General features: G+C 53.1%; 8 protein-coding genes across 8 annotated transcripts; 3 read left to right on the top strand and 5 right to left on the bottom strand.

The window, feature by feature from the left end:
- Positions 1–5920: 5920 nt before the first annotated feature.
- ColSpa_03969 (uncharacterized protein) lies at positions 5921–6318 on the top strand (the record flags this gene model as incomplete). The annotated part of the gene is made up of 2 exons (XM_049270181.1): positions 5921–6005; positions 6059–6318. 2 exons carry the CDS (start codon positions 5921–5923, stop codon positions 6316–6318), a joined length of 345 nt encoding a protein of 114 aa, XP_049126138.1.
- Positions 6319–7100: 782 nt separating this feature from the next.
- Positions 7101–8697, bottom strand: ColSpa_03968 (lysophospholipid acyltransferase; the record flags this gene model as incomplete). The annotated part of the gene is made up of 2 exons (XM_049270180.1): positions 7101–7531; positions 7602–8697. The coding sequence occupies 2 exons, from the start codon at positions 8695–8697 to the stop codon at positions 7101–7103; spliced, it is 1527 nt and encodes a 508-aa protein (XP_049126137.1).
- Positions 8698–10630: 1933 nt separating this feature from the next.
- Positions 10631–11973, bottom strand: ColSpa_03967 (GDP-mannose transporter; the record flags this gene model as incomplete). Its single annotated transcript, XM_049270179.1, has 4 exons — positions 10631–11064; positions 11133–11513; positions 11572–11662; positions 11725–11973. 4 exons carry the CDS (start codon positions 11971–11973, stop codon positions 10631–10633), a joined length of 1155 nt encoding a protein of 384 aa, XP_049126136.1.
- Positions 11974–12745: 772 nt separating this feature from the next.
- ColSpa_03966 (putative oxidoreductase) lies at positions 12746–13880 on the bottom strand (the record flags this gene model as incomplete). The annotated part of the gene is made up of 2 exons (XM_049270178.1): positions 12746–13687; positions 13752–13880. The coding sequence occupies 2 exons, from the start codon at positions 13878–13880 to the stop codon at positions 12746–12748; spliced, it is 1071 nt and encodes a 356-aa protein (XP_049126135.1).
- A 1346-nt stretch (positions 13881–15226) lies between these two features.
- ColSpa_03965 (1,2-dihydroxy-3-keto-5-methylthiopentene dioxygenase) lies at positions 15227–15723 on the bottom strand (the record flags this gene model as incomplete). Its single annotated transcript, XM_049270177.1, has 2 exons — positions 15227–15598; positions 15694–15723. 2 exons carry the CDS (start codon positions 15721–15723, stop codon positions 15227–15229), a joined length of 402 nt encoding a protein of 133 aa, XP_049126134.1.
- Positions 15724–18556: 2833 nt separating this feature from the next.
- On the top strand, positions 18557–19084 carry ColSpa_03964 (histone H3-like centromeric protein hH3v; the record flags this gene model as incomplete). Its single annotated transcript, XM_049270176.1, has 3 exons — positions 18557–18620; positions 18681–18805; positions 18869–19084. 3 exons carry the CDS (start codon positions 18557–18559, stop codon positions 19082–19084), a joined length of 405 nt encoding a protein of 134 aa, XP_049126133.1.
- A 1506-nt stretch (positions 19085–20590) lies between these two features.
- ColSpa_03963 (putative Xaa-pro aminopeptidase PEPP) lies at positions 20591–22679 on the bottom strand (the record flags this gene model as incomplete). Its single annotated transcript, XM_049270175.1, has 4 exons — positions 20591–21016; positions 21080–21341; positions 21439–22525; positions 22604–22679. The coding sequence occupies 4 exons, from the start codon at positions 22677–22679 to the stop codon at positions 20591–20593; spliced, it is 1851 nt and encodes a 616-aa protein (XP_049126132.1).
- Positions 22680–24658: 1979 nt separating this feature from the next.
- Positions 24659–25681, top strand: ColSpa_03962 (importin beta-like protein kap111; the record flags this gene model as incomplete). Its single annotated transcript, XM_049270174.1, is given in 4 exon segments — positions 24659–24675; positions 24740–24872; positions 24942–25588; positions 25603–25681. The coding sequence occupies 4 exon segments, from the start codon at positions 24659–24661 to the stop codon at positions 25679–25681; spliced, it is 876 nt and encodes a 291-aa protein (XP_049126131.1).
- Between the last annotated feature and the right edge of the window lie 1269 nt (positions 25682–26950).

The raw sequence follows: 26950 nt of genomic DNA, 5'->3' as shown, positions 1-26950 counted from the left end.
GAGAAGCACAACCACAAGTCGTGTTTAGCGCTGTGCTTTTGTGCTTGGCTGCTCCTTTCACAACCAAAGCATGAAAATCGGGAGCTTGGGCAACTCACGGACACAGCGCGACCAACGGGAACTACGGCCGGAAAAGCGCCGCCAACGAATCGTCACCACATGGGGGAATAGGGTTTATTGCAAGCCTTGCTGTTGTTGTCTACGCAGTAATCCATTTCGCCTCTCCCGCTACCTTGGCGTCGAAGGCGACGGGTGCGCGCTAAACGTGCCGACGAGACATTTCGAGACATTTCGAGACATTTCGAGACGTCCCTCGGGCCCGGTTCTGGCTCAACATCTCTGTCTCTGTAGTTGTCCAACACTCACAATCTCTCACTCTCTCGCTCCCTTTCTTTCTTTGTAGTGCCAAGTCTGACCCGGCGTCCCTTTTCTTTTCCCGGGTTCGCAAGTAAGATGCTCCATGATCGGATACATCTGCCGCTAGGAGGCTACCTAGTCACCTTACGCATCATGTTATTGCCGCTACTCGACACACTGCACAAGATACATACGGTAGTAGCTCTATCTTCCTTGTCTTGCCCTACCTTCCCTTTCCCTGCCTTGCCTGCCCGCTAGTGCAGTGCAGTCCGTGGGCGATGGTAGTCTTCCTTCCCATGTCGCACCTCAGTCCAGCCCGTGTCCCTTCTAGTCGTCTTCTTTGGTGGCACCGTCGAGCGTTCAAGCTGGGTCATCCAGACCTCATCGTCGTCCGCGGCCTGGGGGCCCTCCTTGGTCTCCGCTGGGCCCTTAAGATCAGACCCCTCACGGCGGTGGGAACACTTGGACGCGAACTGCCGGTTGTTTTGTTGTTTTCCACGTCTACGAACCACGTCAACAGCCAAAATAAAACGATATGGTTATTACATTCTAATTAATAACCGTCTGTCAAAAAGGCCTCGACCCCGTCGTCATCGCCATCCTGCATTGCCTTCCTCTCCCCTTTCGCCCTTCCTCCCTCCCCCCCAAGACTACTTACACGCTGGGACGGTAGCACCGGTCCAACAAACCCCAGGGCCGCCCCGATACGACGCAACGGCTCTTGACCGTCCCATCACGTCTGGTCCGGTGTTCTCCTTTTCTTCTTCCTCGCCGTCCATCTCTGCGAGCCCCGGTCTACCTGTCATATCGCTCTGCCGTTTCCAGTGCTAGCCAGTTCGGTCGACGTCCCATTTCCACACAAACCCCGGCTGCTGCAGAGTCGGACCAGGTCCAGCTGCAGGTGCAGCAGAGAAAACCGCGCCGCACCGCCCCCCCGCATTGCGTCCAGTCCTGGCTGTTCATCGTTCGGTGCTTGCCTGGGAATCCGGCCCAGTAGCAGTTCGCGAGCCCTTGCGCCTGCAACCCGACGGTATTGAGCGCCCCCTGCCTGCTCAGTGGGCCACCGCCATAGCCATCGAACCAACTACTGGACAGGAGGAAGAGCAAAAGATAGGGAGTCGAGGCTGTCCAGCCAGTCACAGTGCCCCGGTCAGGTCGAGCGAGCAGCGGCGAAGACTCCCACTTCTTGGTGCAGTCCAGTGTGCAGTACCCGTGTCTGCGCGTGGTATTAGTGCAGCGAGGTCTCCATCAGGTACAGATCCATCCATGCCTCTTCCCCTTGTGCAAGTAACCCCGTTATCCATACGACGCAGATCCGCGACCGCCTTTTCCTTTTCTCCTGGCACAGCTGCCATTCCCATTTCGACGAGCAACTGGTCTTGTCGCGCTGCCAGGAGTCAGGCCTACCTGCATGAGACCAGGCGTCTCGTTCTGTCTGGTGGCGAGACCGGGTTAGGTTGCGACTGCTAGTAGAAGACCACCGAGACTGACCACTGAGCAAGACGAGATCTCGGGAAGTCGAGGGATAGACGCCTAGGCATAGTTGTTTTCGCAGACCATTGGCCTGCACAGTAAGGTGTCTCTGGACAGGGGAAGAGAGAGAAAAAAAAAGGTATGTAACTTGGACCATCTCCGTGTCTGTACACTACTGCGCGAACCATCACCACAATTCGTCCCCTGCCTCTTTTCGCTTCCTGCCCTGGTCGGCTTCCACTCATCCTTCCTCTCGCACCCCCGTTGGTGCTTTCCATTGCGGGCCTGGCTCACATCGCCCTGCCCACCTCTCGAGGTACCTTGATTTGAGGGTAGGTGGGTGGGAAGGCACGGATACGGAGCGACCAAATCTGAAAAGTGCCTGCTCTTGCTCTTGGTCTCGTCTGGCCCTTTTCTCTCGTCTCCTTCCCATTCCCCCTTACCTTTCTTCCCCTTCCTCTCTTTTCCCTTTGGCTTCTGCCTCCCGCCCCTCCCAAGTTTGGCGTGTCTTCGACGACATCTATTTTCTTTCTATCGTCTGTTTTTCCCATGTCAAGGCGCTTTCGCCTGTAATAATCTTCCCACCTTCTTTTGGCACCCTCGTAGCCTCGCATTCCCTTGTTTATTTCATTCCCGTTTGCTTTTTATCAATATCTAAACCGTTTTAGTCTCCAGCACGGCACGACTTACCTCAGTCACTCACTCTGCTGGCTCTCACAATTTGGCTGCTACCGCTCCACACAAGCACGCGAATTCTCCAACCACCAAGAAAAGAAAGAAAATAGGAGAAGAAAACCAACCCCAAGAGACAGACACGGCACAGTTCCTCTCTTGCCCACGCCTTAATGAAGAAAAGAGTTCCACCCATGCTTCTTCAACACCCGCATTCCGATCAATCGAACCGTCTTGGGCGACGAGACTGAGCATCTTGGATCTTGACGCCTTCAACGACTTATCGACGCTTCCGACTCGACCAGAATAGATCCGACTCGGCCACGAACTCGGCCATCTATCTTGCATCTTGCCCCAAGCTTGCAATCATCCTTCGCTCCAGCACGTTATTCCACTTTTGTTTTACCTCGCCTTGCGTACAAACATTTTTGCTCTAAGGAAGTTCCAAAGCTCTAAGAAAGCTCCATCGCTCTAGCGACACGGCGCCTGCTCTTCATTGTGCCTGAGCCCAGACAACTGAAGCACAGACCGGCCAGGTGCCATCGGTACCCTCCATCGCCGTAGCCGTGCAGGTCCCGGCGAGTCAGCCACGCTGAGCAGCTCTTCCTCGCGCTCGGCCCCCGTCTATTCGCCCGGTATTCCTCGCCCCCGTCTACCCCGGGCACCGCCGGCACTTCATGGCCCGGAGCACCTACGCCGAACAAGACAACCCGCCTCCACTCGCCCGTTCGCCTTATCCGAGATTCAGCGGCCGGTCCATCTCGACCAAGGCCCCCACGTGCGCGGCTGAGCATGTCCGGGTCCGGGTCCGGGAGCCCCTCCCGGGGAAGCCCCTCCCGGTCCCAAAGAAGGCCGCTACACGAGCATTCCAAGTCGCAGTCCAACTCCCTTGCGATCCGTATTGTCCCTTACAGCCCACCTCGTCCAAGCGACAAAAACCGCGATTCCACCGCGTCAGCTTCATCGTCACGTACCCCTACATCCACAACTGCTCTACTCTCCCCCAACCCATCAGGACACGACCGCACTAGTTCGTCATGGACTGACGACCGCTCCGCCAGCCGTGCTAGCGATCGTTATTCTCATCGACGGTCTTATTCCTCCAGCCACCGGACGTCGGTATTATCGTCAGCTTCGTCTACCTTCCCATTGGTTGCAGCCAAGGACCGTGGTGTTTCAGGCTCGAAACTGCGATCCGACTCCTTGCCCGGCGACCAGTCGTCCCCTACCACCCCTGTCCCTACCACTCCACCTCGTCAGACTGATATTTCCCGCGTTAATGCGCGATCCCGGTCCTCCCAGCGCAGCGAGGACGACGAGCCTGTCACACCCTCAGCGAAGCGCCCCTTGTCCCGCCGCCGCAATCTCATCGCCCTGAACGCTGATGGTAAGACATTCTCCCTCCTGCCTCAGGGGCAGCGGGCCGGAAACCAAGAAGACCATGGCTCGTCCTCCAGAGCCCCCACTTTGTCGTTGTCTACCACGACTTCGCATGAGCGCCTTTCCGACGCCTTCAGTGAAAATCGTCCCAGCTCGACAGTGACTTCCCTTCCGGACCGAAGCTTCTCATCCACTCTAACCCCGGCATCCTCAACCACGCAATTAGCTGGTGATCATATTACCAGCACAGCCGGCTCCTCGTCACCTTGGAATTATCGAATGGTTGGCGGCCTTCGCAAGGTTCCTAATACCCCCGATCTCAAACAAAAGCAAAAGTCGACACTCATCTACCCTGAGCCTGAACCTGAACCGGCCGCGTCCTATCCGTCGTCCTCATCTGGCTCTCGACTCGCGCCGCTGCCCGAGGCGCCTACCGCTGATCTGTCTCCATCCGTGGACACCCACGACTTGCAGACCAAGACCTCTTTCCAGTCATCCGTCACCGAGTCCACGTCCTCAGAGAAGACGAACTACAAAATATACGCTTCTAATTCACCCCCTGCGACCGATACCGAGAGCGTGATTCATGCACCGTCGACGACTTCCGAGACGACAAATTACAAGGTGTATGGTTCCAGCTCACCTCCTTCGCCTGAAAGAGAGGAGTCCTTACAGCCGCCCTCGTCGAGCCATTCCAATTACGTAGTGCTTGGCCGATCCTCCCCCCCGAACCATCGTCTGCCGAGAGAAGCCCGCCAAAGACCGCCGACAGCGAACATAATTACGTCTTGCACGGCGCATCGTCTCCGGCGCCATCGTCTCTAGCCTCTAGCCGTCGCTTGCGACTTCGACCAGAATATTCGCAAGAAAGTCTCTTGGTGGCACCTTTGAAGCCCAACAAGAAGAAGAAGGGATCCAACGAAAGATTTGGTGATTACAAGTCAAGATCAAGAGATTCATTGCGACGCGCAGCTTCGGTCAAGTCAATTTCTGGTGCCCTTACTCTCGAAGCCGCTCAAAGCTTTCTCACGTCTCCTGCGGCATTCTATCGATCACGTGTACTGGCCAGCCAGCCTGGACGCCAGCCAGAGACAGAAGCTGTGCCGACGGCTACTGCTCCTGCTGTCCCCGCTGTCCCCGCCGTTCCCGCTATCCCTGCCACATTCCACATGAACCCCCATCCGCATCAATGGAGCTCACAACTGTCCACTGTTATCTCGGAGAGTGAAGGGGGCAGCGAGCCTCCGTCCCGTTCCGTGTCTCCTTGGTCTGCACCTGGGAGACGGGGCAGTATACCCCTAAGCAGTCATAGTCGGCAGATGCTCAGTATCTCTTCATCTCTGGCTGCCAACGAAGAGCGCTCACTGTCACACTCGCGGTCGTTCACCGACTCTCTCGAACGTCCTCAAGCGACACACAGTCGTGGAAACACCCTTCGAATGGTCAGCGACCAGGACGAGCACGGCGATGGGTTGACAGAATTGAACCAGCTTCACCAACGCCCTTCGCGGACCCGCCTGTCCAGCTTCTTCTCAAGTTCATCTTCGGATCGAAATCTTCACTCGTCGAGCAGTTCGCGCGCTAACAGCCTCAACTCGGCGTCGATTCCGAGCTGGGCCAGGTAAGCCACCGCCGTTCCCTGCTGAGGAAAAATCACTAGTGTCCGTAACCCGTGCTGACGTGCCTGCTCAATCATAGGTTCTATTATGGAAGTGGCGAACGCCGATTTCTCGCCAGCTCTGGAGATTCAATGATGTCGGATTTCAACGATAGCCGACCGCCAAGCTCGTTCCAAAGCCATACGCCCAGCGCCGAGCATCTCCCTATGAATATCTATAGCCAACGACGACGGCCACGAGAAGTCGATCCTGCGAACCCCCGACCACTGTCGGACGTAGGGTCCATGGAGATTAGCCAAGCGCCGCTGCAGCATAACCAACTGCGCAACGGATTACGGAAGAAAACTTCAAGCATCTGGTCGCCCCACTTGCGGCGCGATCAGCGAGCTGGCCGTTATAGCATCTGGGAGCCGCCCTCGATGACATGGTCTGCAGAGAGCAGCATTCTGGGCAAGCGGAATATGCAAGTCGCGTTGTTTGCCATCGGGTTCATCCTGCCATTCGGTAAGTGGGCCCCATTTCTCGGATCTATGCGGACGCGAACTAACATGAGACAGCATGGATGATCGCTGCCTTTCTGCCGCTTCCCCCTGACCCGCAAGCCGAGATGGCAGAGCGCGACCACCGATCGAGCCTTCTGGGCGAAGAGCATGATCTTCCTCGAAGGGTCGTAGCAATCGACGAGACGCTATTCCAAAGCGCCCGGTGGTGGCGTGCACTTAATCGGTACATGTCTGTCATTGGTCTCTTGGTCGTCGGCGCTGTCGCTGCACTCGTCGTTGTGGGCGTCAAACAGGGCTGGGGCCAAATGTCATAGCAACATGACCGACTCTCTGGCAGCTCTGAAAAGTTTCGAGAAACGACATCTTTACTGGCATTTCAGCGCATCGGAGTTACGAGCGGGTTATGACTGCCCGGCGACGGCCCTAACGATTACACGACTGCAATTCTCTTCATCATCTACATAGACGCATGCACATACGACCTTTTCTCGTTCATCGACACCGCGATTCTTCTTACCATAGCAGCATCGCGACTTGACGGAACATCTGACATCATCCTTTGCTTTTCATTGAAATCCTGATACGAGTGTGAGGGGGTGCTTGCTATCAGTACTTGCCTCCACTCAGCACTATTGTATTTGTACATCAGGCCAAAGCAGGCTCACACTCGACGATGACGGGGCAGAGTTTTGGGTTTTTCTTTCTTCTATATTTCCGCTGGGCGACTGGGACTTTCTTGACGATACCCCCCTTGATCTTGCACGGGAGTCAACTTGCTGGGATCGGCGTTACGTGGAGTTCGAATCGATGGAACCCCAACGACGCATCTCACTTTTGTGGTACATAGACATATTCTAATGGTTTAGTTTTAGATCCAAATAGCCTGCAATGTCTAATGACGAGCCCCTCGAGGGCCACTTCCAACACCGCCAACATCATCTCGCGTAAGAATAAGTTGCAGCAACGCTTGCTTAATTGTAACTATACACTCGGCCCGCACTGCCTGCTGTCCTAAACTGGAGCAGCCGATGCTTATACGTGAGCCGGGCTTATTGGCTCGGGCAACGTCGACTTCAATAATCCATTAACGTTCACTCTAAGCAGCCTTCTTCTTCTGCCGGGCCTCCACCTCGGCCTTAATTTCTTCCATGGCTTCGTCAATCTCTCGCTGAGGATCCGCCGATACTCCCAAAACGGGCTCTCGGCCCGAGAGACTGTCCTGACTCAGAGTGCGCGTAAGCTTGGCCCCAGCCTTGCCTTGCCGTTGCTCGAGTTGCTTCCTCAGCATTTGCTTGGCGGGCGAGGCAAAGAAGGCTATGGACAGCGCGGTGCCCACAATAGTATAGAAATAGACGCGGGCCCACACCTGAACCGAGCCGGAAAATTCAAGAATGTTGAAGGGAGCGACGACAAACGACATACCCACCTGAGTCACGAACCAGGAGAGAATGTCGTAGTAGATCTTGCTGGAGGTGGGTGCACCACTGGTGGGATCGATAAAGAAGGCACGGAAGTAGCGGCGGTAATCTGTTATATTGTTAGCCCATCACGCAATCCAATTGGATTGGCCTAGCGCCGCGCAAAATGTTGTACTTACTCTTGGCCACTGTCTGGGTGAAGCTAGCGAGGATGAAGCTCAAGTAGTAGCCAGGGTAGAAGCCGTGCCACAAAGCGCTGGTGCCGAAAGTAGCGAGGCTTGCACGGAAACCGGGCTTCTTTCCTCTTGGCGTGACCCTGAGATAGATGTAGTTCCTCAGCCAATTATTGGTGTTCATGTTCCAGTTGCCGAGATACGCGCGGGTATTTTGAGCCGTCTCAACGCCCCAAGGATTGATGTTTTGCAGCCTATTCCACGATACCTTGCCGGTGACGGGATCCACACCGTTGTAGCCCAAGCCAGCCAGAATGCAAGCACCCTCTGTCAAGGACCAAACACCGTAATACTTCAACCGGGCCGTAAAACCAGACATGTGAAGAATCCATACCCTGTGTAGGAAGCCGTGGTCCATGTAGGAGGGACTCGTCAGATAGGCGGTTGAATAGTAGTTGGAAAGAACCATGAAAAGACCGATCCAACCCAAGCCACTAGCAGCTTTCAGGATGGCGGGCGTGCCACTGCGAGGGATTTTTCTCTTCTTCCTCACGGGAGGCGCTTTAGAGGGGTCAACCTGGGCAGGGAGGTCGAACATCGTCGTGTCTATCCACTTGCGATAGTCGATGTAGTCAAAAGCAGGCCCGGCAAAGAGAGAGGGAAAGAAGAGAACGTAACCGGCATAGTCCAGGATACCTGGAAGGCCAACCAGCCTCCTCTCCTTTTGGTAGTCAGATAGTTGGTCCTCTGGGAGATGACCATCGGCCACGTTCCAGCAGAACGCGCTTAGCTTCATGAGGAGAACCATTTGGGCGCCTGTAATGTCGACGGAGGATGGGCTGTTGGCAGCTTGACGGGCAATGTGACTTATGGACATGTGGCCCATGAGAAAACCGAAGCCGGCCCATGGCATAAAGGGACTAGTGCGCAGGTACTTGGCGATGCAGTAAACGCCAACAGAGTCGATGGCAAGGGTGCGCACACCGTCCCACAGGTCGAAAAGACCGACTAGATAGAACGTAGAGGTGCTAAAGGCAAGACGTAAAATGTCAGCTCTAAGGAGCCAGCAGCATAGCAGGTTGCCAAAGAGGCGGAGCAGCATACCATATTATGAAGAGGTTCTTCTGGTCGGGTCTGGCATCAGGTACTCGTTTGAGTAGGCCAGCCAGAGGGTACGATATCAGGAACGAAAAGACGAGCTTGACTGTGGAGACAACGGCGTCAGCAATGATGCTCTGTCGAGGTTGTCGCTCGTAGAGCTCGGTTTCGGCTCTTGTTCTGTGTTCGAAACTCGAAAAGGAAAGACTAACGTTCGTCTGGAGATGCGCCGAGACGCTGGGCGAGGAGCTCGAAAGCTATGGAGTCAAGAAAGATTTAGCATGGTGCACAACAAGCAATGAAGCAAAGAAGAAGAATCCGAGCAAGTGTTCCGCTCAAAGGGCAGCATCACATACGCTTATTGATGAAGGGCAACATGTTGATTAATGCCACTGACACTGCCACTACAACAGAGCTGCTTGAAAAAGTTAAAAGCGAGGCCGGTCTGCAACAGATAAAAGGAGTCTGGTTCGCTCAAGCCATAGCTCTTGGAAGGTAGTAAAGAGCGAGCGAAACGGCCGAGAAGTGAAGGCTCGGAGAATCGAGGTTGCGCCGTGGGAAGTGGAATAGTGATGGTGGTGGATTTGTCCTTGTCTTGTTCGAGAGATTGACCAGCTTTACGACGGGATCATGTGGCTCGACTCGACTTCGGATGACCACAGGCGGGAGAGCTTATGTAGAGAAGCCAAGGCAAGGTAAGGCGCGGCAGAGGCAACAGCGGGTCGTCCCAAGCAGAGGATAGTTGGCAGGTGATGGTATAGGAAAAGCACGTGGAACGGGATGGCGATGGGACGGGACAGGATTTCAACCGTGTGGTGGGCTCCGAGCGGTGGGCCCCCACCAAAAGTGATCAGTCCTCCCTCCAGCTGCGTGTGTGACCTGTTTGTGCCTGCCTCGACTGCCGTGCTACATTCCCATGCCTATTTAAGGTGCCAGCCTGACTTTCCAGAGGTTGCCGCATGTTGGAGGCACTTTCTATCCAAGTTGAGAAAAGGTACCGTTGTTGCTTTCCTTGAACAAAAAGGTAATTCCATCTGTTCGGAAATAAACCGTCACCAAATTGCCACCCATTGGCAACCGATGTACTACGACACGGGCATTTTGCACAGAACCTGGGCCGCAAAGTATCTTACCCTTCGGGTCATGCCTTCGTTGGGCCATGAAAATCCGATTCGCAGAGATCCAGATCGGGTCTTCGTCGCCGAGGACGTCAACATCAAGTAGTTTACCCCAACCAAGCAAACATGTCGTGTACCACAGCACAATCACGAAAATGACGAAAATGACGAAACGCATAAAATACCCAGTTTCGGACAGCTGGTGGCCGTGGCTTCCTTATCTTATCTTTGGTACTTCTAGCGTCCGGGACTAAGTGTTGGGTGTTCTTTAAAGGGGTACCTTAACCCATCTCAACCAAACCCACCGTTACCTCTTTGTTGAATCGAATCGTGTTAGACATTTCCGTGTCAACCAGCTGTATCTCAATTCAACATTCGTCCCCTACTCACTCCTCAGCAAATCTGCATCACAACCACTGTGGTATATGTATCAAAGTTGTGACATTAAAACAATGCTAACATGGTCGACCAAATACCATCGTGCCGTATCGTATCATGAGCAAACGAAACCTGTGCAATATTTCAACGCCCCATTTCATGTCATGCCATCTTGAGCCTCTCCCTGTGCATGCCCAAGCTTGGGATCGCAGTATTGTACAACACACTGGTCTATTTCTTGTCGTGAAGTAGAAAAGGGCTGGCCATGCGATATTCAGCCATGCAAGTTGCTTCGCAGTGTACAATCGGCCCTTGCGCCATTTCTCTAGGGCCACTTGGGAAATGGCCCTCATCATCGTGCCGCTGCGACCTTCTCACATTAGACGGTCCACGCTTAGCCTCTTCTCTCAATCCCTTCGGAGATTGAAGGGGCTCGATTCCCTATTTGTTGGCATCCCTGTTGCTCTGGGCGCTCGCGCTCATGGGCTGTGTTGTCGGCAAAGACATCTTGGAAGCCTCCGTCTGTCGAATCCTTGCCCACGCATACACGATACCGCTGACGAATCCGATGACAATAGCCGATACACTGCCAAACGTGACTGGCGCGTCGAAGAAAACAAGACCGCTTATGGCGATAGGAAGCTTGTTGAGCGCACCGACCACCGAGTATGTCGTCGACGACGTGACGCGGATGCACCATGCCGAGCAGTACGAGATGAAGATGGCGCACAGGCCTGAGTATACCATGCCGATGAAGAGGCTGTTACGAGTCTCAACCGGGAAGTTCTTTTGGACGTTGGCTGACGACCAGTCCTCCGTCAGAAGGGTGCAGACAATGAGAACGGGAATGGTCAACAGGTTGTTGTAGAACATAGCTGCAACACTCGTGTCAGTAAAGCATTTCAAGCCACGGCGCAACGATGGAAAGTCCATGACAACTCACTGTCCCAGTCCTTGAAGTTCATCTTCTTGATAACCTTGCGCATACCCAGCACATACGCCGCCGTGCAGCATACGTTCATGCCCATCCAAGCATACCCAGCGTTCAAAGTAGAAACGGCGGCCGAAGCCTCGGCCGTTTGTGAGCCACCACCTAGCGCATGCGCCACGTCGGCCCATGCAGCCACAACCGAACTGAGAACCATCAAGCCGAAAGAGAGTAGGGCAAGGGGGCTAACGCTGCCGCCGAACCACAGGACTTCGCCATAGGCGATGACAATGATGGTAAGGTTCTTGAAAATGGTGTAGACTGGCACGGAGAGGAACTGTAGGGCCTTTGTGCCGGTATAAATCATGCCAACGAGGAGCAATGCGATGGGGAACCCTGTGAGTAGATGTAAGCCTTGGGCGATGCTAGAGGTTGCACGAAGTTTGTGACTGACATTTCTTTGCCTTGTCGGTGTCGAAGGGCGCCAGGTTCGTAATCATTCCAAGGTTCTTGCAAACGATGATGGTAAGGATACAAACGATGGACTGCGAACACTCGAGCATTAGTAGAGGGTTTCGGACTGGGTGTAGATGGAGCGAGGACGCACCTGGACGGCGAGGTATAAGAAGTTCAGATTCCAGAACTGACCCGAGACGACGTACTTGTTGACGACCGTCATACTGATGGAAGAGAAGCAGTAGGCGAGAATGGCGATGCCGGGGCTGTTGTCGATCTTGTTGATTGGCGAAGCAAGCGCAGGCCTCGGTCTTGGGGGAGGTCGAGACAGGAAGCCATCTTTCTCACCGAACGACTCTGAGCTGCGAAGCTCGTAATCCTCGTTCTTTTTGTCCGACATGATATTGGTGACTGGGACGCAGTTGCCGTCTGGATGGAGTCGGACCTTGGCGAGTGAAGCAGGCTGACTTTAGCGACGTTGGCTTGGACTCGAGCTTGTTCGGATACGAGGATGCAAATGCGCCAGACTCGGTTGAGGGCGTCAGTCGGCCTCGCTTCGAAGAGGGACAATGGATAGATCGATTCCGTTGATGTCCTTGACGGGCCGTCTCCTTTTTGCACGCGTGATGGCAACAGAGGGAGCAAGGTCTGTTGGTGTTTGGAGAACCGAAGTGGAAATGAAGAGAAATTGAGGTAAAGGGGGCACAGAACAGAGATACGTATGTTCGCGAGCGCTGAACGGGCGGAAAGGGAACGCAGGGGAACACGCGTGCACCTATCAAGGGTGATGGAATTTCATGCCAAATTGCCTTAGTAGCAGGTATTTTACAGGCCAGGTGGAGAAAATTTTAGCACGTACACGGTGCCATGGTACCGCGGTCCAGCCAAGGGAGGGATGCAAGGGGACCAGAAGACCTTTCGCACCTGCAAGGTCCTGCAGTACATGGTACATAGTAAAGCTGATTACATCTGCCCTGCAGCATGGGAGCGGCAGCGGGACGTCTTAGAAAATTGCCCGTTAGTCGCATATAGTGCTCACTTACGTATACATAATTCCTTGGTAATACATTTAACCATAACAATCGAGTCACATTGGTTCCGCATACAGCGCAACGGATCGTATCGTAGATCATGTACAACATCTCATTGATTGATACTGCAGTCTACAACTCTCACGGCCCTTGACTAGGCGCATCTTGCCCCGAGTCGGCCATGCTCTCGTCTTGATCTGGCTTGTCATCCTTTCCTTCGTTCTCTCCGCCCGCTTCAGGCGCAACAGGGAAATTCAGATGCTTCCAGTCCTCCAACTCTTCCGTGACGGACCGCAACCTGTCGCGGATACTCTCAATGGCATAGCTCCCCAGGAGTAACCGCAGCGGAGGGTACGAACAGTGGGCCAGCTGCCAGACAAGCTCAGCACACTTGACAGCACTCGTCGGCTGCCGGTCACCGAGCCACTGAACCATCCTTTTGGCATGCAATGCTGGTGATGTTGCTTGTGCGTAGGCCTCGCTCGCCGGTTTGATAAGAAAATGGCCCCAGGTAGGCAGTGGGGTGGCCAGGGTGTCGGGCTCATCCCTGCGAACGAAGCCCGGCTCCACGAGGGTCGCCTTGACGTTGAATGAGTCCGTCTCGTAGAGCATGGCCTCTATGAGCCCTTCGACGGCGTATTTGGTGGCACAATATGGACCGAGGCCGGGAACTCCCAGTGCCCCAGAAGTCGAGCTAAAGATAAGGTAGCGGCCGCCGTTCTGCTGGCGGAAGTAGGGCAAAGTGGCCTGGATGATATTTAGAGTACCCATGAAATTCGTCTCAAACTGATTCCGAATCTCGTGCTCGTCCTGGTCCTCACACGCACCTATGACGCCGTATCCAGAACAGTTGGCGACGACGTCGACGCGTAAAAATCGCTCCAGTGTCCGGTGAATCACGCGCGCCACCGAGCTTCTCGAGCGTACATCACATAATAACCCAAGGCAATTGTCCTTGTCTTGATGCACGGCCATATCTTCGGGGCTCGTTTCGAAAACTCGTCCTACGGTTGTGACAAGATCTCCCTTGGATACGGCGGACTTCACAAGAGACCTGCCCATATGGCCCGTCCCACCGAACACCTGCAAGCAAAGGTCAACGCGTGCGGCTTGTAGTAGATGTAGGGATTCCATCTCCATCACTTACCACCCACACCAACTGCTTCCTCTCGCCATCGACTAGGGGCGGGTCGCAACTAGCTGGGAGCTGCAGCTTTGCTTTGGCAACCCCTTCCGCTACAGACTGGGCTGCGCTGTGTTCACTAGATACGTCCATGGATCTGGATGATAATGCTTGATTGGCCGTATAGTGTCCGCTAAACCGCCCTCATTTAGTGTTATGATCCAGCTTCCGCAAGACCCTCTGCCAGTAGACGGATGGTTCTACCAGAGTCTGTGGAAGCAGCTGAGAACTGTATGGAAACTTGGTTATTTGCTGGTCGTTTGAGTGGCGTGAGGCACGACTGCGATGGTAAGGCGAATAGGGACCGTCACCTCCGAAGGAAATCGACAAGGAGTTGGTGGTAGTTATGTCGCCAAGGGAGACTGCATTTGGTCTTTCATGTTGCAGGTGGGACAGGCGCGAAGCTAGCGAGTTAAAATGGCAAAATGGTGACCTGGAACAGATTGATACCGCGCGGCGGTATATTATGGCGGTTATGGTACTGGTAACATCGACCGGCTTTGACGACACTGGCCATAACGTTGTGAGTTTCGAATGATCTGTGCCAATGAACCCCCAGCGTGTGCTCTTCCGTATTTGCCGCTAGTGCGCTGTACGCCTATGATAAATCGGGGGTTACACCGTACCCCAGCTAGGACTCAGCATTCGGGTAAAAGCATATCAGTATATCCAAAGAGCAGTTGAGTATGTCGTGCTAAGTACAGCCTCGCGTTTCTATTATTATGCACACAAGGGGCCCAAGACCCAGCCACGGTATTGGCGATGCGTCGCAAAATCAAACACCGAGAGAGTGCCAGTGTGTGCCAGCAGTCCCAGCAAAATGCATTTTCCTTAAGACTGATGGGGCTTGCTGCAAAATCGAATCAAAAGCGCGTGTAAAAACAGTCGCTTGGCTGAGAAAATATACTCAGTCAAGCACCGTGACCGACTCACAGTGCTTTCATTCCTGACTGTATGCTGGGATTTGGTTGCTAGGGCATACGAGCAACACCCTTCTTCTCCTACTTTTCCTACGCCGTATTGTTTGCAAGGATATTATTCAAAGATATCTCTACCACGTGAGGTACCTCTTGAACGAGTGGAAAATGGACAGCAAGATGAGCATCAAACTGGAAATGTAGAATTTGTTATTAGGCAGTTTCGTTAATTTCGTCCACAAGGTTCCATCTGCTGCAGCTAGGTCTCTCTTGCGTGACCGTACTCATGCAGAGATTCAGCTTTGGAGATACTGCTGAACGTATTCCTTTCTGTGGGGGTTCACGTCCAAGTTTGTGGTCCTGTTTAGGGGAGTCCACTTAGGCTCGTCCTTGAAGAGCCTCATCGCTTTAATGTACTGTCTGCAGTCAGCGAAGCGTCTCTAACAAATGTGCATTCTCTGGTGCCGCTCACGTTGGATTCGTCGGTAGTGAATCGGTGATAAATACCAGCGGGCAGGATAATCAAGTCATCCTATCCATAGTTAGCCCGCCTGTGCCATACTCCGATGCGCCAAAACCTGCCTTTTCAACGAGGATGCGAACCCATGCGTCATCAACGCTCCTTACGTCGAAGTAGCCATGGCCATCGCGAACAAAGCGAATCTCCTCGTCCTCGTGTAGGTGCTCGTGGAAGAACGACTTAACTTTCTCCTCGTAAACGTCACCCATCTTCTCCGGTGAGACGATGATCTCGTCCCTGTTCCTGTATCCACGTTCGGACGCAAGTTGATTAACACCATCAAGGTCGGGGATTTTGTGGTAGAAGACTCCTAGCTTCTTCAAGTCGTCGATGGTAACCTCCTTGCCTGAGTCGTGCGCCAGGCGTTGGTCGCCCTATTGTATCACGGGTGGTCAGCAAAAGACGTACAGTCAGGCGTTGGAAACCCCTTCCGATCCGTGGCTCTTCGAACTTTCCTCTTGTAACTTACATCGAGGTTGTCGTACCAATACGCCCTCATATTGGATGGTTGGCGTCGTGTCGCGAATGGTTGAGGGGTATATGTCTAGAAAAGCGCAGTGTGTCAGTTTCTGCAGCGCAACCCGAGGAAAGAATGGAACTACCAACAAGTCGAATGTTTCAAGGGTTAGAACTCGCCAAACAAACGGTAAGACTCAGTTGCTTTTTCGTCGAATGCGCGGTTGCGAGATGTCGACAATGCAACCGACGGGCTACCTCTGGACAGCTTTTGAAATGACGCAATTGGCTCTACATGTGGGGTCATCAGAATGTGCGCCGAACAAATACCTATATACCAGTGTTGCACGTCGTCCAATCTTCAGCGGCTACCTCGTCAGCACGTGGGGCCATTCTTGACCGTACCGGCTCCGGACCGATGGCCCTTGACACCTGTTAGTCCCGGCCAAGTCGGGCCCTTCGCTTCCACAACCGAAGATCTTGGTAGTCAGATTACCATAGTATAATACGAGCCGCCCAGCATGACAATATCCTGTTGGATACACAAGGGTTGCAACAGCCCAGACAGCCCTCTTAGCCAACTTCAAAGGAGAGGGGCAAAATGTAAGCTACGCATAGATTTCATCAAAGTCAGACGAGCGCGCATGTTGTAGATTAAAACCTAGAGACAATGTTCTATCGGAACTGTTTGGTGCGGCATGGCCCTACCAGCTCTACCTCCGTTCTCAAGGCACATCTGGGCCAAGGCGCTTCGTCGATGACGATGAATGTTGATGCAAATGGAAGAGTCGCAGAGTCGCGACAATGATGACCTAAACGCCGAAACCATGCCAATGTTGATATTCCCATTGTTTTCCGTCCGTACAAATACCCCCCAAAAAAGCTCGGGGGCAAGTCTCTCTCATCGGACGTCGGCAGCGAGCTCTGGGCCACCAGCGACGACAATCTCGTTATTGATACCATCCGCCGTTTCCTCTGTCGGTCGCCGCTCAAAAAGCCGTCTCCACCAGCTTGGGGGATCAAACGGACGCGAGCCATTGTGCAAGGGGGGTACACATCAGAGAAGAAATACCATATGTGTCCGATGACGACACCCATAATCTCATCCTTGGGTATAGAGCCATGCAAAATGAGGCTGAAAGCCATGAGAACCCACGGGAGGTAAGGAGCAGTGAAGACCAGCAGGCCTAGAAAGCTCAGTCTTGTATCGGGATTGCGCCGCGACCAGATGTAGACAAGGGTGGATGACAGGGGGTGGCCAAGGAATGGCATCGAGACCATCGGTGAGAGAAGCAGAAGGCTCGTCATAGAGTAGACAAGCAGCCACGAGAAGTGGGCGGGTGAACGGCCGGAGGATTCTTCGAGAAGGCGAGCGTAGCGTTGCAGGAAATAAACGTGGAACAGAAGATCGAGCGAGAAGGGGCCGAAGTAGAGAAAGGTAGTGAGAAGACGCCAGTACTACAGTGCACCATCAGGAATGGTTAGTCTTGATCTCGCATTTCCGAGGAGGGAGGGGGGGGATGAAATGGTCCTCGTATAGCAGAAGAGGGGCAGCGAAGGTACCAGGAGCATAAAGGAAGACAAAAGGACGAACCTGTGACTTTGCAAAGACAGCGCGGAAGCTGTAGAACAGCTGGAAGGGAGTGACCATTTGGCACTGAACGAGTGCGCTGGTGAGGACGGTGGCTGTCGTCCACCATCGGGTGCATATGGGCATTTCCCAGAACCATGTCTCGAGGGGAAACCGGCCCCCATCACCCATCATCTGATCCATACTGTGCGGCAGGCTGTTCGAGTGGTGGCTCAGGGAATGAAAGCAGAAGGTGAGGCAGTTGCACTCATTGCCCAGCGATTGCGGCACGTAGGGCTAGTCTGGATCTGCCGTCTACAGAAGAGGTGTGGCTGCGCAATGATGGGTGTTGCGAAATATGGGAACGAGGGAGGACGTCCGTGATGTCGGCTTCTGGACAGGGTAGCTCGAACGACAACCGGCAGATGACGAAGCTAACAGATGGAGGTCGGATTGCGTGTCGATGGAGATGGATAAATGGGTTGACGGCGCAGTTCTTGATTGGGAATATCAAAGGAGAGAAGGCAACAGGCCAGTGGGAAATGAGTTGTCAGAGGAGGCAGCAAGAGGTAGGTATGGTGAGAGGTGGCCTTTGGTCAAGTCTAGCGTACGGGGATGAACTGTTGCGTCGCCGATACACAGGTGGGTGGCATCTGTAGGTAGTTGACGGTTGCTGACACGGGACACCTTCCCTCACCACTAATCGATAAGGTACCGTGGCTTTTGGTAGAGACATCTGATGACCAATGACTGTGCACGGCAAGAGGACCTGTGGGGCGATTGTAATTCTGCGGATAGAGTCGTACTGGTTCCAGCCACACCTCGCCAGCCTCATAGTGCGGTAAACGTCACCCACTACTTAACACAGTCGACTAAGTTGCCTGCAGCACGCGTAAGGTACGCGCGAAAACGCGTCTTACCCTCCCCGGTCGCAAACCAGAAAACCCGCGGGGCTGGCAAATCCAGTCAGTTAATTAATTCAACTCCGACACCCCCTTCGCACGCGTGCGCGTAGCTTGATACTTCGCTTTCACCTCACCAATTCCGTCGCAAACCAGTTCTTCAACTCCCTCCAGAGATTACCGTAATTACAAAACTCGATTGACATCTTATTTTCTGTCTTTACCGCCGTCGTCATTTCTGTTTTCGCCGAGGCCTCTTTCTCGCCCGCTTTACTTTCACCTCAGTTGGTGCTTGTCGCATCGTTCAGCATAGCATCGTCGCATTTCTGCTCCTCTGAAGTCACCGCAAGCTTCTTTGCACTCACGACTATACGCCACGACGCCGAGAGACCCTACTTGGCATCATGCCCCCAAAGAAGAGACAGTCAGACGCTTCGCGTCGGAAATCGCGCCAGAGCGACGTACAACGTGAGACTCCTGATGCCCGAGACTCCTGACCGTCAAGGCAAGGCTCTGACCACTTGACAGCTGGTGATCCTATTCCCAACCGAGGCAAGCGACGCTATAAGCCTGGCACAGTCGCTCTCAGGGAGATCCGAAAGTACCAAAGCGGGACTCAGCTTCTGCTGCGCCAGCTTCCCTTCTCTCGCCTTGTAAGTCACACGGAATATCCATTCGTATCGGTCGAGGGACCGACCATGCTGACTTGCTCAAAGGTCCGCGAGATTGCCGAGTCGGTGAGACCCCGGGGCGAAGCAATGCGATGGCAATCACAAGCGATACAGGCACTACAAGAAGCTGCCGAGGCTTTCTTGGTCCACCTCTTCGAAGACACCAATCTCTGCGCCATCCACGCCAAGAGAGTGACCATAATGCAAAAAGATATTCAGCTCGCAAGACGCATTCGGGGTGTCTGGGGCGGGCTGGGTTGAGGTCATTACACATGCTACAACGAGGCGACGAGACAGGTCGTGTGGTTGCCATAAGCACTTCTTTTTATATCATTTTGTATGAATACCCAGGTCATTTGGGGTGGTGGTATGGTTAGGAGTCCGAGGTGTTGGTGGCATTATGTTTTTGCTTTTTCTGCTCAAACTCAGTTGGAAGAGGCGCCTAGGACACGGTCAGGTACACAAGTACTGCGTAAGATGAAAAGGGAGGCATTCCAGATGGCTGGAAACGATGACGGGGTCTGCCTCTGCACCTTGCCTTATCGCAAAGAGGGAAGTTACCCTATAGCATAATCTACCATCGATGGGCAACGTTCTGCTTCAGGGCGGCAATCGAGCTTCAAAGCACCATGAGTTGACTGATAACTTTTGTAAATTGGAAGGGCTACTTAAGGATACATTGAGAAATTCATGAGAGCCATTGATTGAATACTCACCCACCTACACGCACTTTGGTTGCTGTGTCTGCAGTCTAGGTAGCTCTCAAGTGGCCTCCAACTGTAAGTGGATGTGTCCCTTACGTCAGTAGAACGCTAGGCACCTGGTTGTACCCGCACCTTAGCTTGCCTCAGTTATGTACCTGGGTACACTACCCATTCAACCTCAAGACCAGGTACGTTCCGATGACGACGTTCCTCAAACAACAAACACACTCACACACACATATCAACCCGATACCACATAAAACATAACGCAACACTCATACGTGGGTCATCCTCGAATCAATCCATCTTCTATGCGCACACGTCGTATTTCCTGCCTGTACACAGAAATGCTACAATCCTGAATCCGAACCCAACAGCTTCAGCGGTTCCAGAGCTCCGGGGTCAACTTACCCACTCGGGTATCCCGTAATAATTATATCAATCAACTCCTGGGCACAATGAGCGGTCTCCTCTCTGCCAGATTTGCCGGCCGGCGCTTAGCTTGGCCCGTCGGAACTGGCATCTGTGTCGCCTACTCGCTGCATTGCCGACAAACACCCAATTATTTCAACTCCCATCTCACATCATCTGCGTCACCAGCTCCTCGTGTCCAGAGCCGCGCCTTTGGGGGGTTGAGCCCCGATGCAATGAGGCAGCTCTCGAGCGGTAGCTTGTCTGGTATACCAACCATCCCACAATACAGACAAGGTGGTTCACTCTGCTAACGGGGCTACAGGGTTCGGCGTTGGGCTTTTAGTTGGCTTTTTGTCACACACTCTGGTCCTGCTCACCGGCTTGGCCATGTTTACCTTTTATGTACTCACGACCTCTGTCTAAAGCCTGCTGTTTTATTTTCTATTTTTGTACTGCCTATCACATCACGTGCTAACATCGACTTCGCAGCTTGCACATCGATATGGCTTGGACCTGCCGCGTCTTTTGGGATTTAAGGAACGATTGAATAAGGCCGTTCTGACGAAGCCATTCCACAATGCTGTATTTCGACTATCTTTTGCCGCCACCTTCACTCTTGCCGCCTTCGTCCGCTTCTAAGCTTGTCCTACTACAAAGGCTGCGTCTCCCGCGTCAGCCATGTCAGAGTCAGAGGATCATTCTGGAAGTAGTCTTTGGTCTTCTGGAAAATGTCGGCATTGTGCGTGTTGAGCCACGCTTTTTCTTCGGCCGTCAAGAGGCTGGGCTCGATTAGGTTTTGGCAGTAGGGGACCATAGTGACGTGCTCGAACCCTAAGTAGGGCTTGTCGCCAAAAGAATGCTTCGTCTTGACTTCAGTCACCATGGCTACATTCTCGATTCGTATGCCGTATGATCCATCCTCGTAGAAGCCCGGCTCGATTGACACAACGTTACCTGGCGCCAGAGCGACCTCGGCGAATTGGACGCGGGTACCGATGCCAATAGGGCCTTCGTGTACATTGAGGTAAGATCCAACACCGTGACCTGTTCCATGACGGTAGTCCAGACCTTCTTTCTGCAGTGCAATTTATGTTAGCCACCTTCCTGGGGGGAATCAAGATTGAGCATCGCCACTCACCCATAAGTGCTGGCGAGCCAAGCAGTCAATTGCAAAGCCTGTCGTGCCCTTTGGGAAGATGGCAGTATCCAGTGAAATATTGCCCTTGAGGACTAGAGTGTAAGCAAGCTTTTCGGCCTCAGTCGGCTGTCCAAAGTGAAGCGTTCTTGTGGTGTCGGTGGTTCCATCGAGATACTGAGCTCCAGAATCGCACAAGTAGATGGCGGTGGGGTCAATGACCGAGCATGCGCCGCGCTCAGGCTTGTAATGAATTACAGCAGCACTTGAGAAAGGTTAGCAATTATTGCTCGGATATGAAGGATCTGGAGGCTGGAGGAGTTGAGGGGGTTGGACAGTCGGGTCACGGAAAATCTACTTACTTTGCACCAGTCGAGGAAATGGTGTCGAATGATAGCCCGACGTAGTCCTTCTGCTTCGACCGAAGCTGCTCCAACTTGTCGGCCGCTTCGACTTCGTCCAACTTCACCTTCTTGGCGACCAATTGATCTTCAAGCCAGGCAAAGTATTCGATCAAGGCAGCTCCGTCTCGAATGTGGCAAGCCCTCATACCAGCCATTTCGTTCTTGTTCTTGACAGCCTTGGAGTCTCCGATAGGACTGCGAACCTCGTCAACCTGACCATCCCCGCCAAGGGAACGCTTCAGAGCCCACGAAGCCTTGGTTGGAATCATGAATCTCTTGGAAGGGGCCCCAGGAGCCACTTCGGTGGATTGGTCAGAACGTAGAGCGCCAATAGAGTCGAAGATGGTCTCGTAGGGCTTCACAGCAATGTCATTGCTTGCAAGATAGGCCCGGGTTTGTTCTCCCAACTTAGAATCGTCCACGTATAAGGTTGCTGAGTCAGACGTGATGATAGCATATGAAAAAAAGACGGGGTTGTAGGGGATATCATCGCCACGAAGGTTGAAAAGCCAGGCAATCTCGTCCAGCATGGACACAACAAAAGCCCGCGAACTCTTTTTGTCCAACTCTTGTCTCAACTCCTTGAGCTTGGTCTTGACATCCTTGCCGCTGAATTTCTCAGGCAATACCCTGACGGGGTTCTTGGGACGAGCCGGGCGATCTTCAGCCCACACAAGGTCTACCAAGTTCTCGTCCAGGGGTACCAGATCAGAACCGCCGGATCGCTTAATCTTTTCGGCAAGCTTCTTTGCAATTGAGCCCGTGATAAGCTCGGGGTCGACGCCAACAACCCTCCCACCAGCGGATTGCTCTGCAGACCACTCCTGCCAAGTGGGAACGTCTTGTAGGCCCTGCTTCAGGAGTAACCAGTTCTGGTCGAGCTGTTTGGAGGCCTGATTGAAGTACCTCCCGTCAGTGGCCAGGGCTGCCTTGTCCAGAGTGACAACAGCGCATCCAGCAGAGCCACTGAAGCCGGAGATGAATTCGCGGCGGGCATCGCAGCCAGCAATGTACTCGGAGGCGTGGGAGTCTTCAGATGGGATGACTATGTATAAAGGAGTCAAGAATCAGTATTTCTGCCGCACCCTCGCACCTGGTATGGAATATGATGGTTCGTTCGTACCGTAGACGTCGACTTTGCGCTCCTTCATCAACTCCCTGAGCCTGGAGAGGCGACCAGTTGTGTCAATTCGCTCCATGTCGAGAGCTGGTATTTGGTGTACTGCTCGGCGGCCGAGGTTAGTGGGTGACGAAATACGAAACCCGATGGATTGCAGGATTGATGAAGACAGGTTCGTTGAATAGACAGGACCAGATCGGCATGCGAGACTGGAGGCAGGACGAAGACTACTCCGGAGCATGAGGGAGGGAAAAGGAAAGGCGTCGAGAGGTGCTAAAACCGCGATCACTTTGCAATGGCAACGTCGACTAAATACCAAAGGTGGCTAGGTTTACTTGCATATGGCGGGGGGAGCCACTCGATGGGCAGCGACGGGACAGTGGAGGTGAACCACCAGGTCGTGCTGTGGGCGACTCCTGGTGGTGGGGTAGCTCCTACCATGGTGACCTATCGCCGCAGCTACCCTGCAGCACAAAGTAACTCCCGGCCGCCTATGCTCACTAAAGTACGGTACGTGATCCAAGGGTATTCAACAGGTATTTTACGTTGCACTACCTATTGAATACCTCGACGACAAATTGGACGTCTATTCAGAAGAAGAAACAAGGAAAAAACTCTGGTAGCTGCTTCCTGTGTTGTTGCCTCGAGACTGCAAGAGTTGTCCTCTTTCTTATTTTTCTCCCCGAGTAGCAAGATGACTGCGATGGACACTTTGCACCTCCTCGATTCAACCTACCTTACCTACTGCAAATGGAGACAAAACGAGCGCTCCTTCCATATTGGAACCAGTTGCCTGCCCCGCACCAGGACGGCCCAGCAAAGCAGCATTTTGCCGTCAGTCACCCCAATTCCGTCATCTCACCGTTTCGCATGTCGTCTTGTCGCCTTGTGGGCTGCAACCCCCGGTCCGTGGTACATAGGCTAGAACGATGCCCCGCTTCCGTTTCTGGACTCTCCGTTCATCATGCATCGTCAGGTCACTGTACCGTCTCAAGCCCCTGCTCTCGTTTCTTTAGTTGCATAATTGCATTTTCGCAGATGGGCCTTCCTTTCACTGAGCATTTTCAACGAGCAACGAGTTGAGCCGTCAAGAGACCATCAGTCACGACAAAGTTGCAATTTCTACTCTTTGTTTTCTTACTCTTTCCGTAAAATAGCCCGTTCTTTTGACCTGGGTGAACATTGATCCTCAGACTGACATTGGCCGTGCTCACCACCACCGCTGTGCCTTCCTTCATATCGTATTTGCCTGACCTTGGGTCACCCTCCATACCCAAGTTCGCTTGAGCCTGACCAGGAACCCTCACGGCACCGGCAATTTGGCCGCGGAGCTTTTCCACGGGCGTAACATAACGACATTTTTGACAGACCAAGGAAAAGCACAGCTTCGCAACATGGATATCCCGTTGCCATCGACTATCCAAGAGGCAGAAGCCGTAAGGCACTCGACTCACCTACGACTGACTACCCGTTGGCTGACCATGCACAGCTGGTCTTGGCTCTTTATCAGCCGGCACCCCCGAGACTATCGCTAGGATCCAAGAGACTCTCCATCGCATGCAGAGATCCCCATCCGGCTGGTGGATTGCCCGAGATCTCCTTGGTCAAGCAGATGACAAGGCTAAGTTCTTCGGTGCCCTCACATTGATCGTCAAGTTGAATACCGAGAGGTACGATTCTTCTCCCGGCAATTTTTATTCATCTATCTCCATAGGTACTGACGTTGAGCACAGCTCATCTCTGTCAAATGACGATGCTTCGGAACTTCGACAAAATCTCGTCGGCTGGTTTGTCAAATCGCTGGACGATGGCTCTGGGGTCATGGTTATTAGAAAATTATCCTCGGCTTTGGTTACCTTTTTCCTGTGCTTCCCTGCTCAGTGGAAACTCTGTATCCGTCATCTCTGCTGTTCTCTGTCGGAGGGAACTGCTTTGCCTCAGGAAAGTGTTGACGGATCCATTAACATATCCCAGGTTCTACAGGTACTTCATCCTCGAAAACTCCAGGCTGCACTGTGGTTCTCTGGAGGGCTGGTAGACGAAGCAGCCAAAGTGGAAATGAACTCAGCAAAACAGTAAGTGTGCCTTGGAAACATGCGACACTCTCTTTAGTCTTTATCTTTACTGACGAAATGGTAGCATGGGTTTATATGAGACCCTGAAGCGCAACGTCCCAGACGCTTTGGAGTTAATGTCTCATGGCTTTTCACGTCAGGCGTCTTCAGATCATACAAGCCGCGGCATCCAGAAAGAATCTATAGCCTGTTTGCAGGTAAGAAACCCTCCTGGCGCAACCGCGTAATGCTTTTACCGGAGCGTTTACTTACTCGACAATGCCTAGTCATGGGTGTGGTTTTCCCAGAGGGTATCGGCGCATAACGATGAGCTCGTTGGCTCTTTACGTGCATTGGTCCAGCCTACGATTGCGGCCTTGGCCGAGGAAGATTTGTACGAAGCGGCCGTGGAGCTGCTTTCCGAGATATTGTCCAACTACTCAGGGTTTCTGACGGAAGACCACTACGAGTCTCTCTTTTCTCTCTTCGAGACCCAATGGTCTTGCGAACGCTACCAACGTCTTATCGATGGAGACTTCGACTTCGAATCTGTCCAGTTCGGGCAGCTCATGATCGCCCTTGGTGATTCCAAGGTTGAGACTCTCATTCACGGCGTTGATGCCCGATCTTCTCGCTTTCTTGCACATCTGCGCGGTCTGCTCTCTGCCCAAGGATACCCTGTGAGCGAAGACAAGATATTCGTCCAAGCCCTTGAGTTTTGGTCTACCTATGTGGAGACATTAACGGACAGTATCTATTCGGAGGACGAAGAGTCCAAGGCTTGGGTAGCGACGGCTACATCCCATGTCCTGGAGGCCATCTCTACCGTCTGGCAACGGATAGCTTACCCACCTGCTAGTGTTCTTGCTGGCTGGGACTCGGCCGATCGAGCAGGGTTTGGAGATGCAAGGAAGGATGTCGCTGACCTTCTCCAGTCAGCGTTCACAGTGACTGGGCCATCATTGATTTCGACATTCGGAAATCTGACTCTACAGTCGCTGTCACCCAATTCGTCATCAGATCTTGAGGCTGCGGCTTTTTGTCTAGGGTCTCTGGCCGATTGTGTGACTGGCGATCCCAGGTGCGACGAGACACTCAGGGCTGTCTTCTCTTCGTCCTTGTTCGACCTGTTGCGAACATCTAGGGATTCTATGCCTGGCCGTACGCGTCAGACCTGCATATCTCTAATTGAAAGATATTCCGACTACTTTGAGCGCGAGACACAAAGCCTTCCTGCTGCGCTCAACTTGCTCTTTTCTGTCTTAGCCGACTCTCTGTTGGCTGGGCCTGCAGCGAGGTCGATTCAACGACTCTGCTTTTCATCTCGGTCTATTCTGGCATCCGAGGCAAGCGCATTCCTGAGTCAGTATCAGACCATCGCCACGCAGAGTCAGTTAGATTGCCTAGCTGGTGAAAGAATTATGGGGGCTATTGCCGCTGTTCTGCAGGCTGTGCCGGATGAGAAATCAAGATTCGAGCATCTTGAGGCTCTGCTTTCATTCGTTCAGCACGATGCTCGCAAGTCTGTGCAGCTACTGTCCCTACCCAGACTTCCGAGTGATGCAACGGGCAATGCCATGGATATTCACCGCTGCTCGGCGTTGACTGAACTCTCCGAACTCCCTCTTCATTTGGCCTTGAAAGCATTAAGATGTCTGATTAGCATTGGAAAAGGCCTACAGGTTCCAGGAGATATGCCGTACGACCTGGAGAGAGAGAACGACTTCTCATCCACCAAGCACGATTCAAGACTGGACCAAATACAATCTGGAATCCTGTCTCTGATTTCCCAGCTGCAGAACTCGTTCCCGCAAAGCGGTGAAGTGGCTGAGGGTGTTTGTAACATCTTCAGAACAGGGTTTTCCGAATCTGAGGCTGGACCCTTTGTCTTTCCTCCCCGGCTTGTCTGTGACTATCTCGTCCAACAGACATCTCAAACACCTCGCATCGGCTTTTTCGTGAGCACAGCTTGCTCATTTCTTAGCTCCCTGAGAAACATGAAACGGGACGACGTGGATGAAATCAGGACTAAGCTTCTCGGATGGGTTATAGGTTTACTTCAGCAGCTGTCAGGTAAGGAGATGCTTGATTCACCCAGGTGCACTACTAACTGCTTTGACAACACAGAACCGGACAGTGATACGGAACTAGCGCAGAATGGCATCGAATTCACAAATCGCCTGATCTTGCGGGAACCCGCTGCCCTGTTTCATTCTGACTACCTTCCGCTCGCTGAGTTTTTCTTCATGTACTCATTGCAAGTACTGGATGGGCGCGAGCCACTACCGAAAGCGGC

This window comes from Colletotrichum spaethianum (genome assembly GCF_022836535.1).
Source record: "Colletotrichum spaethianum MAFF 239500 DNA, contig08, whole genome shotgun sequence".
NCBI lineage: Eukaryota > Fungi > Ascomycota > Sordariomycetes > Glomerellales > Glomerellaceae > Colletotrichum > Colletotrichum spaethianum.
Note: the sequence above shows the minus strand (reverse complement) of the source record. Positions and strands in the feature narration are given on the sequence as shown.